Source organism: Zeugodacus cucurbitae, chromosome 4, assembly GCF_028554725.1.
Source record: "Zeugodacus cucurbitae isolate PBARC_wt_2022May chromosome 4, idZeuCucr1.2, whole genome shotgun sequence".
Classification (NCBI taxonomy): Eukaryota; Metazoa; Arthropoda; class Insecta; order Diptera; family Tephritidae; genus Zeugodacus; species Zeugodacus cucurbitae.
Window position 1 is genome coordinate 36,339,887 of NC_071669.1, and position 13,468 is coordinate 36,353,354.

The window sequence follows — 13,468 nt, forward strand, 5'->3', positions numbered from 1 at the left end:
TGGTTGTGAAAACATGCGAAAGCTATGTAGCTCATCTCATAAGAACATGTGTATTTAACTCAACTGTCAAACGTTCGCATTCGCGAGCTATGTAGTTTTTGCTTAAGTATATGACATTCAATTTTTCTTTACCCGAATTTAACACGTATGTTGCCATTGATTTAACCCATACATTTATTCAAAAATTCAAATTTTGAAATTCAAAAGTAAACGAATTTCAAATCAAAAAAAAATATTTTTTAAATTAATAAAAGAAAATGGGTTGGGCAAAACAACTCATGAAAGCAATTTACCAATGTTTTGTGCTCCAACTGACCAATTGCAACGAATTTTAAAAATATATATTATATTGGTCAAGATATAAAAGCCGGGTTAATGTAAACAAATACATGAATTGTTTACTATTTTATTGTCAAACAAGGGTATGTCAAATACTTAGTTCTCTTTGTTGAATACACTTTGCTCCATAAAGCTGAAACTACGTATGTAGCTCTCGTATGCGAATGCGAATGCGAAAGCGAAAAAATGCGCTTGACTGCGTATATATCGAGCAACTCCATAAATGCGCTTTTGAATACGTTGACAGCTGTGTACAAGCTGATACACATACACCCTTTTTATTTGCGATCTATGTAGTTTCTGCTTAAAGTAGTGTATTGAGTAATAAAGTGTTAAGTTATAAGGAATTAGAAATAAAGGTTAGTGTATAGCCATTAAAATGTGACTTTTATTTGACAATCCAGTGATCGAACTCAGGGTAGAACTTCAAGGTAGAATATCATTAATTTTTAGAATTTTTCATTAATTTTAAATTTTTGATATTTGTATTTTGAAAATTAAAGAACTCTATACTTAGCTGATAATTCCTTGATCATCAACGCTTGAAACGCTTCTTGACTGAAAAACTTGAGAGCAAGACGGTAGTAAAAAAGTGTGAGTGCTTGGCAACTTGAAAATAGTATATAAATGGAACCTTTATGTTATCGTGTGAATTAATAGCATTGAATAAAAATGCTTATTTAAAGCAAATTTTTAAATAATTAATATAAAATAAATACGTAGAAAGAAAATAGTGAAGTGTAAGTGTGAAATAAGTGCAAAATATAAATTAAAAATTCACTATGTAGCGAGAAATATCCTGTTAAAATTCGCGAATTTTTAAACTTTAAACGCGAATATCTCGAAAATGTTAAGCCTTCTGCGGCTATACCCCTGAAATCGTGGGATGCTATACTAAAACCCAGCCGTATTTTTATCGTAGAGTTATTTAACGTCCTAGTTATGATAAGCTTAAAATATTTTTTTCCTTTTAATTCTACGCACAAGCTGCTCGAACTTCACGCAAATATTTATATGACAAATTAGTTATTTAACAAATAAACTGGCAACACAGCTCTAACAATTATCGATTTCATTATAGAAAGAGCACTTTCGATATCGACTAATTGTTTTATGAGTATCGAATTTATTACAAAAGTTGCATCAATCTTGGTATAAGCGCTACAACCTTTATTATTGGCTATTTTTTTATCTAATACTTAATTGATTAAGTTGTACATATAACGTTAATGCGTATCTTCGTCTCGGGATGTTATAATCGATTTCGGTGCTATGCAATAGAGTACTTATCAAATTGGTTTCTAAAAATAACTAACCTTTGGGAACACTCTAAACTCTAACTAAAGTGAACATATTTATTAGTCATTTTATTATCTGTGCTGGTTTGGAATAAACTATACAATGGCAGATATTGGTCCTCAACATTGGTCTTATGATTTACTAAAAGACCTTGCGATGCAAGAACCGTCTTCACTAGATTTTGTGGCCGAACTCAAATCCATATTTTTGAATGACATTAATTCCCCACGTCGATACGAATGCATTAGAACCATGGCTGATTTAATTGACTGCCTAGAGCGTAGAGATATAATTTCTGAACAAAACGTTGAGCCGCTTCGCAATCTAGGATACAAACGACTAGACGATGCAATAGACAGTTATATTCCTCCATATAGTGTATGTTTATCAGCTGAATATATAGTAAAATAGTTAAATATATATTTTCACTTGTATAATTAGGATGAAGATATTGAGGGCACCAATCAGTATCACTGCACGCATATGGCCAATGAACTGTCGAACAAACTATCAATTAATGGCATAACTCCACCGACACTGCACGGCAGCATTACATACGACAATGTAAGGCGGTCTGCATCGGGGGAAACTGCATTCTCAAATACACCTCCCGCCGGATTAAATAATTCGAACATTTATCCATGTGTTTTAACAGAGAATAAACGTAGGGCAATTTATAAAATGCTCTCACAACAGTTAGGTACGCATTGGCGAATGTTCGGTCGAGAACTGGGATTACGTGAAGGACCAATGGATGAAATCGAGCTGCAGTATCCTCGCGACCTAAGTACTCGAGTATACAAGGTGTTGCAATTATTTGAAGAAGATGAGTGCAATAATCCAAAAACGCATTTACGGATAATAAAAGATGCATTGGACCGATCTCGTCGAAAAGATTTACGTCGCAAAATTGACGACATATTGTCGTATTGATTGTTATTAGTCCATTGTAAAAAGTCCTCCAAATATACCAAATATTTTGTATGATTTTTTCTTTGCGCTAAACTATATTATATATATTTGTATATAGAGAATCATCTTAATTATATATAATTTGTGATAGAATAAGTAACTTTTTTATTGCAATTGTTTTAATGGTGTCAAGTTACGAAAATACTTTCCAATTCTCCTCAGCATTTTTTTTGTGGTAATAAGTTATCCAACAGAACAGAACTCAAAACTTTTTTTACCCAAAATAATTGGCTCTTAGATAAGAAAGAAGTAGTATACGTACATCCTTTTTAATTTCTTCTTTTTCAAACAAAGTTACTATTTAGGTGGTCACCCGTATTTCGAGACCTAGCGCCGAAGGTATTAATACCATAGCAGACGAAGAGCTCGAGTTGCCACGTGAAACCAGGGTGACCCTTGCGCATCTTCGCTCTGGATATTGTAGCAGGTTAAACTCCTACTTATCCAGACTGAACTCTGACATCCAGATACATGTCCTGCATGCAATTAGTCCTCGCATGATATTAGTCACCTCTTTAAATGCCCAATGAACCCAACTTATCTAACACCCCTTTCCCTTTGGTCCGACCCATTCGAAATATTATTGTAAATTTATAGTTACCTGTTCAGAATAGACCAAATACCTACCAAAATTGAGAAGAATTAAGAAAGTTAAAAGAGGAAGATGTATATTTTATCAAATTTATTAGTTTAATTCCATATCGTTTACATTATAACACGCATAGGATTCGATAGCGACTACAATTGTATGCGAACTTGGCTACTTCCAGTAAATAATGACGGTAGACGTTTTCGCGTTTAAAAATTTTCAAGTTTGATGCACATTCTCTTTTGCGATTGCTGATTAATGCTGAAAGACCTGCTTTGCAGTCTCATAACACTTCTAAATTCTTAAATTCGAAGTAATTCTTTTACAGTGCTATACATTTTTACGTCACTAAATTGTCTGGGACACGTAGTCATTGCAGTCACATATTTATTTCTGCTTCGATCACTCCTACAGTAAAACAAATTTGTATCTTCATTTAACAAAGATCTCTTGTATAATTTATGTTGCATATGCACTATTTTGATGTTTGCTTTATGGTATGTGGGTTTTAATTCCATTTACTCCTTCCTTGCATATACAGCTTCAAAAAGAATTAATCCTTTAACAGCGCCGGAACGACTACATATTCGAATTGTCATGGCCATGAAATCCGGTATGTAAGGGTTAGTGGCGCTTATATACAACGGTTAATTTGTGGGTTGGGGTTTTAGTTGTGTAAAATTTTTTTTGGTAGTTCTTCGATTCTCTGAATTCACTTTTTTTAACGTAGGCTTAGTACAATATATAAATTCTTGACTCGATTAACTGATGATTCAGCGCGTGTGTATGTAAATGTGTCGAGATGTGTTTAGCTAAATCTACACAAGCGCGTACATACACTTTTTAAAGAGTATAAATGGATTTTACACTCGAACCCTGTTTAACCATTGTGTCCTTGTGCAGCTGATATTGCAAATTTTGACGACCCAAACGCAAGGCTTCTCTCAGTTTATTTCCGATTTCTAATGCGGCTTCTTCATTATTGCCATTTGCTGTCCAAATAGCTGCAAATAACAGAAAACCACTCTTATATGAACAGCAACATCACAAGCATCACACAACTTACAAATTTTATTGTTCTTGCCACGTATGTTGACCACAGCACCGCAAATCTCATCTGAATGATCAAACGCTTCACCAATCAAGCAAAGGAGCTGCATATAAAATATGTAATTAATACAAAAAGTTAATTTAAAATGTAATTTTCAAATACTTACAACATCAAGCCACAAATTATCCAAATCTGCCTTAGAACTCTTATTTAGTGTAATAACCCAACGACCACCTTGTTTGTTGCCAGCATCTTCCCACATGGGTCTAAAAATGCCGCAATATTAGAAATACAAAAATATAAGTGGTTTAAAAAACTGCCTAATACCTGATTCCTTTCTTGAATAACGAGTAATCGCTTCCCAATTTGATATCAGATGGGGGTTTGATGTGATTGTAGAGACTGTAGATAAAGATAAATACAAGATAATACATATAAATAGAGTAGCAATTACGTGAATAAATACAATATTTTTATATTACAATTATTAAACTGTAGATTATATCTTTATTTTGCTTTCGAATATCTTAAGTTTTATTTTGCTATTTGTTTCTTGTCAACTTACTGGAACATCTCTATATTTCCTAAATAATTTTGAAATCACAATCCTTAAAAGGATTCGAATTCGTTACAAGTTACTTTAATTTAATCGCTACACGTTAACTTCTATTTTACATTTCATTAATGATAAATATGATATGTCAATCATGAAGTCGAGTTTATAAATATATATATGTACATACACATATTTAATTACTTTACTCAATTACTAACCTCCAGAAATCTTCAACTGTGTCAAAGCTGGTTATTTCGTTTTGCATGTCCTCCCATGATTTTGAGCGGTCGTTCTCCAAGTACCACAAAGTCCAAGTATTCTGCAGAGGATGCTTGAAGAGATGCTCCGTACGCACTTCTTCCTGCTCCTTGTTTTCCTCTTTGGAATCAGGACGACCACTTGCAGGTGTTGGTTGCTGAGGAGGTGCAGTCTTTTCCGCAGCAGTGGAATTCTGAAAGCGCAAATGAATTATTGAAGTTGTATGAATATTAAATTTTAATGCAAAAATTCATTTTATTACATTGAACAAATTAGGATTAGCGAAATTTTTCTTCCTATGGAATTCGCTCTGAAACATCATGCTACGAATATCAAACAATGAAATGCACAGTAAAAACACTCTGATCTATCGAGCTGCGCTAACTTTGCGGAGGGGTGCAGCAGTTATCAGTATATAGGCTATGTCGAAAAGCGAAAGTGTAATGATCGCTTTGCTAATACTGTCTGCTGCCGTACAAGCAGTAGTGATTGCGAGTTGCTCGTAGCGGACGAAAGACGCACCCCACTGACGGCACTGCTCACTCGCTCAATTCGACTTTCAAGCTTCCAACTGAAGCTGATACAGTGCACTCTTGTTGTTCTGCTTTTGAGTTGAAAATTGTTACACAGTCTGCTTTTCTTAGTGTTGGCGTAATGCACGATTTACTACTCAAAAGACTCGCTGATATTTGAATGGTTGGTGACTATAAAATCAGCAGTATATGATATCGTTTGGTGTATGTTGTATTTGTTGTCACGGGCGTTGCTATTGTTTCTGTTTTAGCTCCTTGGCGACTTCGATGGCCTCGTGGCTGTGTTGAGTTGCAAAAACAGCGTTCTCTTTTTTTGGAAACGTATAAATGTGAGTCGCTGTACGTTATTGTTGTTGTTTTCCTGTTTTGCTTTGCAATAGCAATTCGGGTTTGAATTCGGTTTTTTGCTTTCACGAATTTTATTTAATCGGGGTTTTTTCAATTTCCAAATCGAGTTTTATATTTTTGGCTATTTTTTGTTTTGAGAGAAAATTTTTGTGAACGAAACAAACTGAAGTGAAACGAAATTTTTAATTAAAATTCTAATAGACTTTTTAATAAATTTTCACATTTGAACACATGAACGCAAGGCAAACTAGATGATTTCCAAAAAGTGTTTTTATTCCAGCGACAACGAACAGTGAACACCGAGTACTGTATGCGCAGTGAGCGGTGTATGCGGTGATTAAACGGGCCGGCGCGACAGCAACTAAACTACGAGACAATTGAACAGGCAGCAAACAACCAACTTATACATGTATATACAGATTCGTCATATAAAGAGCGTAATCCCAGCCGATGTGAACAGAAAAGAAAACGGGGAGGAAAGAATCGTGCATCCATAGCGAGAGAGAGAGAGAGAGAGAGTAAAACTACAACAGGGCGAACTGGTAGAAAGGCGCACAAACATACAGGCAGGTAGAAGAGTATCACGAAAGATATATAACTCTTGTGATCATAAAGCAAATGCACTTTGTTGTTGTTCGCGTTTTTGCAAGCTACATATGGTACCCGAAAACCATACACAGTGTATTGTTTGCAGTCTGAACACAGTACTTTTAGAATTCTGAATAATTATTCAAATAAGAACAAAAATTAATAACCATAACCACCTATTGGTGGCATAAAACAGGGAAATCATTAATCACATATTTAAACCCTAACAAACATCTGCCACTCTTTACTAAATATGGCGTCGAACACGGTATAGAGTAAATTCTTAACTTAGGCTTCAAATGCAACAAAAATAATTTGTCGCTCAGTACAAATGTAGTTTAGAATAGGTTAGTTATAACCAAAAGATTCAAGTGTCTAATAAACCTCCTAAGAAGAAAACTAGGGGTACTGGGTGGACTATACACAGGTCACTGCAAGCTCACAAAATATCTACATAATCTGAACTTGGTCTCATCGCAAACCTGCCATGGATGCTGAAACTCTCCAACATCTATTACTGGAATGTGTAGCACTTCACAGAAGGAGGAGCACAATCTTGGTACTCCATCCCAACTGAGGGGCGCATCGACTCTCTTACTCCCAACACTATTCTGGAATTCATGAGGGTACTGGGACTAATGAAGTCGATTGTGAGAGCACAAAAGACCACAGGTCGCAGTGTATTCCTCTAATTATTATTCTATTTTAGGTTAGCTTCGCGAGTTATTTAGGTTAACTTTTACATATTTTCCCCACTTTACTTTTTAATTATTTCTGATATTCGGATAACAAAATATTATAATCGATTCTCAGAATTAAGAATATTTGGACTATCCAATAGTAACTAAATCGAATGTATAAATACTTGAAAAATTTAAATTGTTTTACAAGACACTGTGCATAGATATTAGCACAAGATTGGAAAGTAACTTAAGCAAGAATATAATTGTATGTACATATTTCTAGCCAGCAGTGGCGCTAAACGAAATAGTGGAATTTAAGTGCCCAGCAGTTTAACCGTTCATATTGCTTGCACACCTAGAAAATAACTCAGTTGCTATTATTAAGATTTGTATTGGACACTGCAATCTGCATATTAAAAAAAGTGAAACCATTCTTAAAAGATACATATGTACATAAATATATTATTTTTGAAATATAAAGCTAAATGCAATATTTATTCTTTTATTCATATTGGTCAAGCAAAACAATTCATACCCAAAAACACAATTTGTATTTATGTACATACATACATATGTACATGCTGAAAAATGTAGAAATGTGTATGTGGTATATGGCATACACATACCTAAATTATATACTTATGAAGTAAATGCAATGTCCGTTATGAATCACATACGTACATATACAGAAATGAGAAAGAAAGTAACGGGAGAAAAAGAAAGCAGACGGAAATCTCTTCTAGAGTGCAGACCTGTGATCGGCATATACTATCTACATACAGTGTCGGACAAAAAAATAAAAACACTTAACACGCGATCGAAAATTATTTTATAATGGCATCGTTATAGTTAAACTTGTTTGTTTGAATCTATAACGGGATATCATGCACAAAAGAAAATTGGCCATACATCTGCGTCCTCCAAACTTTCTTCTAAAATATGTCTCATGCTCCTCGCTTCCAGCTAATCCGGTGATCCAGCTAAGTACCGAACTGCCTTAAAAACGCAACAGATTCTTCCAAATGAGACAGTGGTATCCGTTTGTTGCTCTAGCTTTCGACTTGTTGTGTACCATTGTTTTCTTCGTTTTTAATTTTATATCATAAATATCCCACGCGAGATGGCGGTGCGAATGGATTTAGTATATGGAAATATCCATCCCAAAAAATCGAAATTTAAAGGAAATTAAAACGACAATGTCGTTTCTATACTCATTTCTTATTGGGGAATCTCAATTTATTTTCGATAAATGTCGATAACGCCAATGGGAATGCCAAATGGGCGGTATTATTTCGTTTTAAAACGATAACGAAACGGGAATAAATCGCATCGAATAAAATGCAGCTAAATCGGGTTTTGAAAATTCCCTGACAATGTGAAGCTTTTGCAGGTGGACAATAAAATAAGACCAGAAATTGGTTGTTTGGGGTATAGTACGAAAAAAAAATATTTTATTTGCATTGCTTAGCATTAATTAAATAATTTCACTTTTTATGAAAAAAAATGGTTTAGCAATGCTTAACGAAAGTGCGGCAAATATTAAAAAAATCGAACAAGAAAGGAAAGGCGAAGTTCGGGTGCAACTGAATATAGGCATAGAGTCCAATAGAATATCGAAAATCATCATATATAGTAAATGAGGCCTGAGGTAATTCCTGATCCTATTTCACTAATTTTTACCAACAAGATAAAATATATCGAAGACTATATACTCACTTAATTTTGCTAAGATAAATCGCATATTGAACGGTTTATAAAGCCCATCGTATTTTTGAAAAACCTATAATTAGGAATGGGATCTAAGAAAAGTTATGACCAAATTTTAACCAGTTTTGGTACAGAGACAAACTATTATAAGAAAAAGATTCTCTCTGAATTACATTAAAATATCTGAGAGATTTACCTATATTTTCTTCATGTTTGATATTCGGGGCCTTGAAAAGTTATAGTCCGATTTCGACAACTTTTCCACAAGTTAAGCCACAGATAATATACAGTATTTGTGAATAGTTTTCTTCCCCTATCGTCATTGGTTCCTAGTGTTTATATTATAAAGATGGAAAAAAATTTAGTTATATGGGAAGTAGGCGTGTTGTGAACCGATTTCGCCCATTTTTCATCTGTTATCAGGATGTCAAGAAAATATTATATACCGAATTTCATTGAAATCGGTCGAGTAGTTCCTGAGATATGGTGTTTGACTCATAAGTGGCCGACGCCACGCCCATTTTCTGAGTTTCTGACGTTAGTGAGTTAGCTCACTTTTAGTAATTTTCAACATAACCTTTGTATCGGAGGTGGGCGTGGTTATTTTCCGATTTCTTTCATTTTTGAATTGACTAAGAAAGTAGCTAAAAGAAACGACTGCAGAATGTTTGGTTTGAGCTTTATTGGTTTTCGAAATATGTATATACAACAACCCACCCACGTCCACTTTTCGGTTTTCGCCATTTTGTGGGCGTGGCAATGGTCCGATTTCGCCCATTACCTTCTCAGAGTGCCAAGGAATATGTGTTCTAAGTTTCATCAAGATATCTCAATTTTTACTCGGACAGACGTACCGACAGACATCCGGATTTCAACTTCACTCGTCATCCTGATCATTTATATATACACAACCCCATGTCTAGCTCTTTTATTTCTGGGTGATACAAACAACCGTTATGTGAACAAAACTCTGTGCAACATGTTGCGAGAGTATAAAAAGTAAAGTATTTTGAAAATTGCAAGACTTATTGGAAGATCTTCCATAATTGTGCACCAAGTCCTTTTACCTAAAAAACCCCATTGCAAAAGGAGTAGACTCGCAAATCTACAAACGCAGACCGTAGTTTCATCAGAATTGTAACGTTGCGATCAAATTTGTGTTTGAACAGTTGTGAGATGTCTGGTTTTAAAAAACCGATATGGAAGAACAGCTGCTAAACCCGTTCTTACGACAGTCGGTTCTACGTAAAAGAGCGGACCCGGAATTTTATCCGGCCAAGGACTGTCAAATCGGCAGCATTCCTCAAATAATATACTATTACAACAACAATAACAGCTGATAAACCGCCGATGTTGATCCAGAGATAATGAAGCTTTCCCATCGAGTTCGCTAAAATACATGTCGATAAATTGGCTCAATAAATGGAAAAAAATGATAACACACTATGGACAGACTAAAGCAAAGTAAATTTAGTTGGGAGTGATGCTAAACATGGGTAATGAATAAAAAACAGCATTTATTATTAATTCTTCATAATAAAATATATATTTTAACCTGGTCTTCCCAATCTCCGGACCTAATTCTAATAGGGATATTGCCATTTAATAGTAATTTTTTTAAAACGAAAGGTTGTTTATTATGTTTTTAGTAAAACTTAAACTTACTGATTGGACCTATAATAACACACAATCTCCCTCTGCCTCGGCCTCTTAATTGGCCATTATGTTGATAATACAGTGGATCTTCCATAACTCGAACTTCTATAAGTAAGAGCAAACAACACTTTCTCCGGGGCGGAACTATCTGAACGGTCGGCAATCATCTGTATTATTTCGAGGTAAAACATCTAAATTCAGGAAAATTAAACAGGGGGTTCCAAAGGGCGGTGTCGTCTCACCGTTACTGTTTAATTTCTATATCTCTAAACTCCCTCAACCACCAGAGGGAATTTCAGTTACCTCCTACGTTTCCTGGGTCTCGCGTTAGATGACCTCAACGACAACTAGATTTATGCTTTCCTTTCCGGCAGGGATAGATAACCGTTACTACAACAACAAAATTTTAAATTTGACTATCAAGGAAACATTTTAAAGGAATCCCTATGTTCGTATGGAGGCGAACAAAAAATATGATATTACACTTGTAAAGAATAAAACTTTATGCGAAGTAAACAACTAAAACTGTGGTTAAATCTGTATATTATAGCTTTTTTAAAAATTTACGTTGAAATGAAAATTTCTATAACGTGAAGTCTCTTTAACGCTCTCTTTTTTTTGTGGATTATGGTGATTTGAGTTAGAGAAATTCCACTGTTTAAAAAGATAAAAACATTAATAACCTTTTTTTTCGATATTTCACAAAAATGTTAACGTGTTTGTTCACTATTTACATGGAAATTCCAAGGTTTTTTATAATGTCCCTTCCAATTCCATTTTTTATAGAAACAGAAGATGCAATTTCGTCTCGAAGCTTTTTTGATCTAGATATATTCATCAGGGATCAATGTTGTCTTTAAATTCACTTGAAAGCTTGTTGATCGAATGTTGAAATATGGAAAATTTATTCAAAATTTATAAAGCAATCTATTTTTAGAGATATTTAACTACAACGATATGAGAACTATCATTGGATTTATAAGTATGCATGTACATACATCATGTATCAGTTTGTAAACATGGTATTCGAACAGAGAACACGTGTATAATATTTTTTAATATAATACTTGCAATTGATTGAAAAAAGATCACATTAAGAAATTATGTTTTAGTAAGATATTTGATACGTTTATCCATTTCTTTTAAACAATCTTATAATCAATAATTTTCTGAAGCTTATAAATACATCTGGGTTGGGTATTTATTTTGGAAATTAGTAACCAATAATCTTTAAATATTGTGTTAGCTGTTGAACGAAAAATATTATTATTAGGATTATTTTACTTTTAATTTAAGTAGTAAAAAAAGATCAAGTACCAAAAAGTAATTGTTAACACAACATTACTTGTTGCATAGTTAAAAGGTTTAACGTTGCATTTTGTTCACATCTGAATTATTGTTTTAGAAAAATTATACAAAACTTCACTCCGGGAGAGTCAATTGGTTTTGAAAGAAAGATTTAAAAGTAAAAGAAAGTAATAATCGTAAATTAAATTGTTAAATTGCAATTAAATTAAACAAATTAAATGTCTGAATATTTCGGAAAGTAAATATCAGAATTCGTTATTATATGCACCCCGATAACTCACTTGCCTTAGCTCAAACGAATTTACATACATATAAACGATTTTGAAGTTAACATCTATTCCCAATGTTTACTTCAAAATCCAATTAGCGCTCATATTCATAAATCCAATTGGGGTGATATGAAGAAAAACCATATGACGTAATATGAGATCCTTAAGATTTACTTCCTCCATTTTAGTCAAAGATATTTACTAATGCCTTATTTGCATATTATTTTGCTTAGTCGAATACCGATGGTTTTTACTTGTCTGTAGTATTACCAAGAAGGCGCACGCTGTCAAGATTAGACAAAACTTACCTTTTCAGTTTCCGATAATACCATTGTTATTTTGTTTAGATATGCACGCAGAGTTTGAATTTAAATTATACACTTGATATTTGAAATCGTTGTAATTTACACGAGTTTGTGCAAAACTATTTGTTTAATGCAGTTATACCACGAATTTTATAAATTTCCTGCACATTCAATCATGCTAGACGATTCTAGCTGGCAGAGAAAAAGAGACAGAAATAATGCTCATGTTCATTACTCGTCAGTTGACATTTAGAGCAAAGTTGGTTGTTTTTCTCTTTAACATTCTAATGCGTTCGGAGATTGTGGTTATAGTACTAAAATTTGTTTCCATTTTATTTAATACAGTGAAATTTCCATAACTAAAACTTCTATAAGTCGAAGAACTCCATAACTCGAACTTTTTAATTGGTAATAACGTTTAGAAATCAAATTTCATACAAATTTCCTTCTATGTTATTATGTTTTAATGGAAATTTCTATAACTCAAAATCTCTCTGACTCGAACTTTTTTTTGTGGATTATGGTGATTAGAGTTAGAGAAGTTCCACTGTATATGATGTTTTATTATATTTTAGGAATTATAACCACTTTATATATATTGGGACTAAACACTGAATCCGTTTCGATAAAACAATTTTACGTCGGAATCATTGCAACCGTATCGAAAATAAAATTTACGATCACATTGAAAATGTTTAAAGCGATAAAAAGTTCCAACCTCGAGATAGAGAAAGAATTTTCTCAAAGAACCTCAGGCGAATTAAATATTTTTTTGGAAGAAATTTCACAATAGTAAAGCACAGACACTTTATCAAATTTTTCGCAACAGTTTTACGTTCCCACTTGGTGGTAAAGCATTTTATCGACGGAATCAACGATTGCATGAACATTTTCGATCGAAAATCTTTATCGCATCGAAATCGAATTTGGTGCAGATTCAATGATTCGGCCCATTATAAGAAAACCAAACGATGAAATGTATTTTATTGGAAGTTATCTCTTTTTAG

At 33.6% G+C, this 13,468-nt stretch overlaps 2 protein-coding genes across 3 annotated transcripts; one reads left to right on the top strand and one right to left on the bottom strand.

The window, feature by feature from the left end:
• Positions 1–1,450: 1,450 nt before the first annotated feature.
• On the top strand, positions 1,451–4,040 carry LOC105211541 (fas-associated death domain protein). The gene is made up of 2 exons (XM_011183023.3): positions 1,451–2,016; positions 2,080–4,040. The coding sequence occupies exons 1-2, from the start codon at positions 1,741–1,743 to the stop codon at positions 2,569–2,571; spliced, it is 768 nt and encodes a 255-aa protein (XP_011181325.2). The 5' UTR covers positions 1,451–1,740; the 3' UTR covers positions 2,572–4,040.
• On the bottom strand, positions 3,278–12,665 carry LOC105211542 (eukaryotic translation initiation factor 4E1). 2 transcript variants are annotated; one of them, XM_011183026.3, is made up of 6 exons: positions 12,465–12,665; positions 5,025–5,257; positions 4,578–4,652; positions 4,417–4,516; positions 4,266–4,353; positions 3,278–4,203 (listed from the first exon to the last, which is right to left on the bottom strand). In XM_011183026.3, the coding sequence occupies exons 1-6, from the start codon at positions 12,486–12,488 to the stop codon at positions 4,043–4,045; spliced, it is 681 nt and encodes a 226-aa protein (XP_011181328.1). In that variant the 5' UTR covers positions 12,489–12,665; the 3' UTR covers positions 3,278–4,042. The 2 variants fall into 2 exon arrangements, with proteins under 2 accessions (XP_011181328.1, XP_028895658.1); XM_029039825.2 differs by lacking the exon at positions 12,465–12,665 and adding an exon at positions 5,327–6,283.
• Between the last annotated feature and the right edge of the window lie 803 nt (positions 12,666–13,468).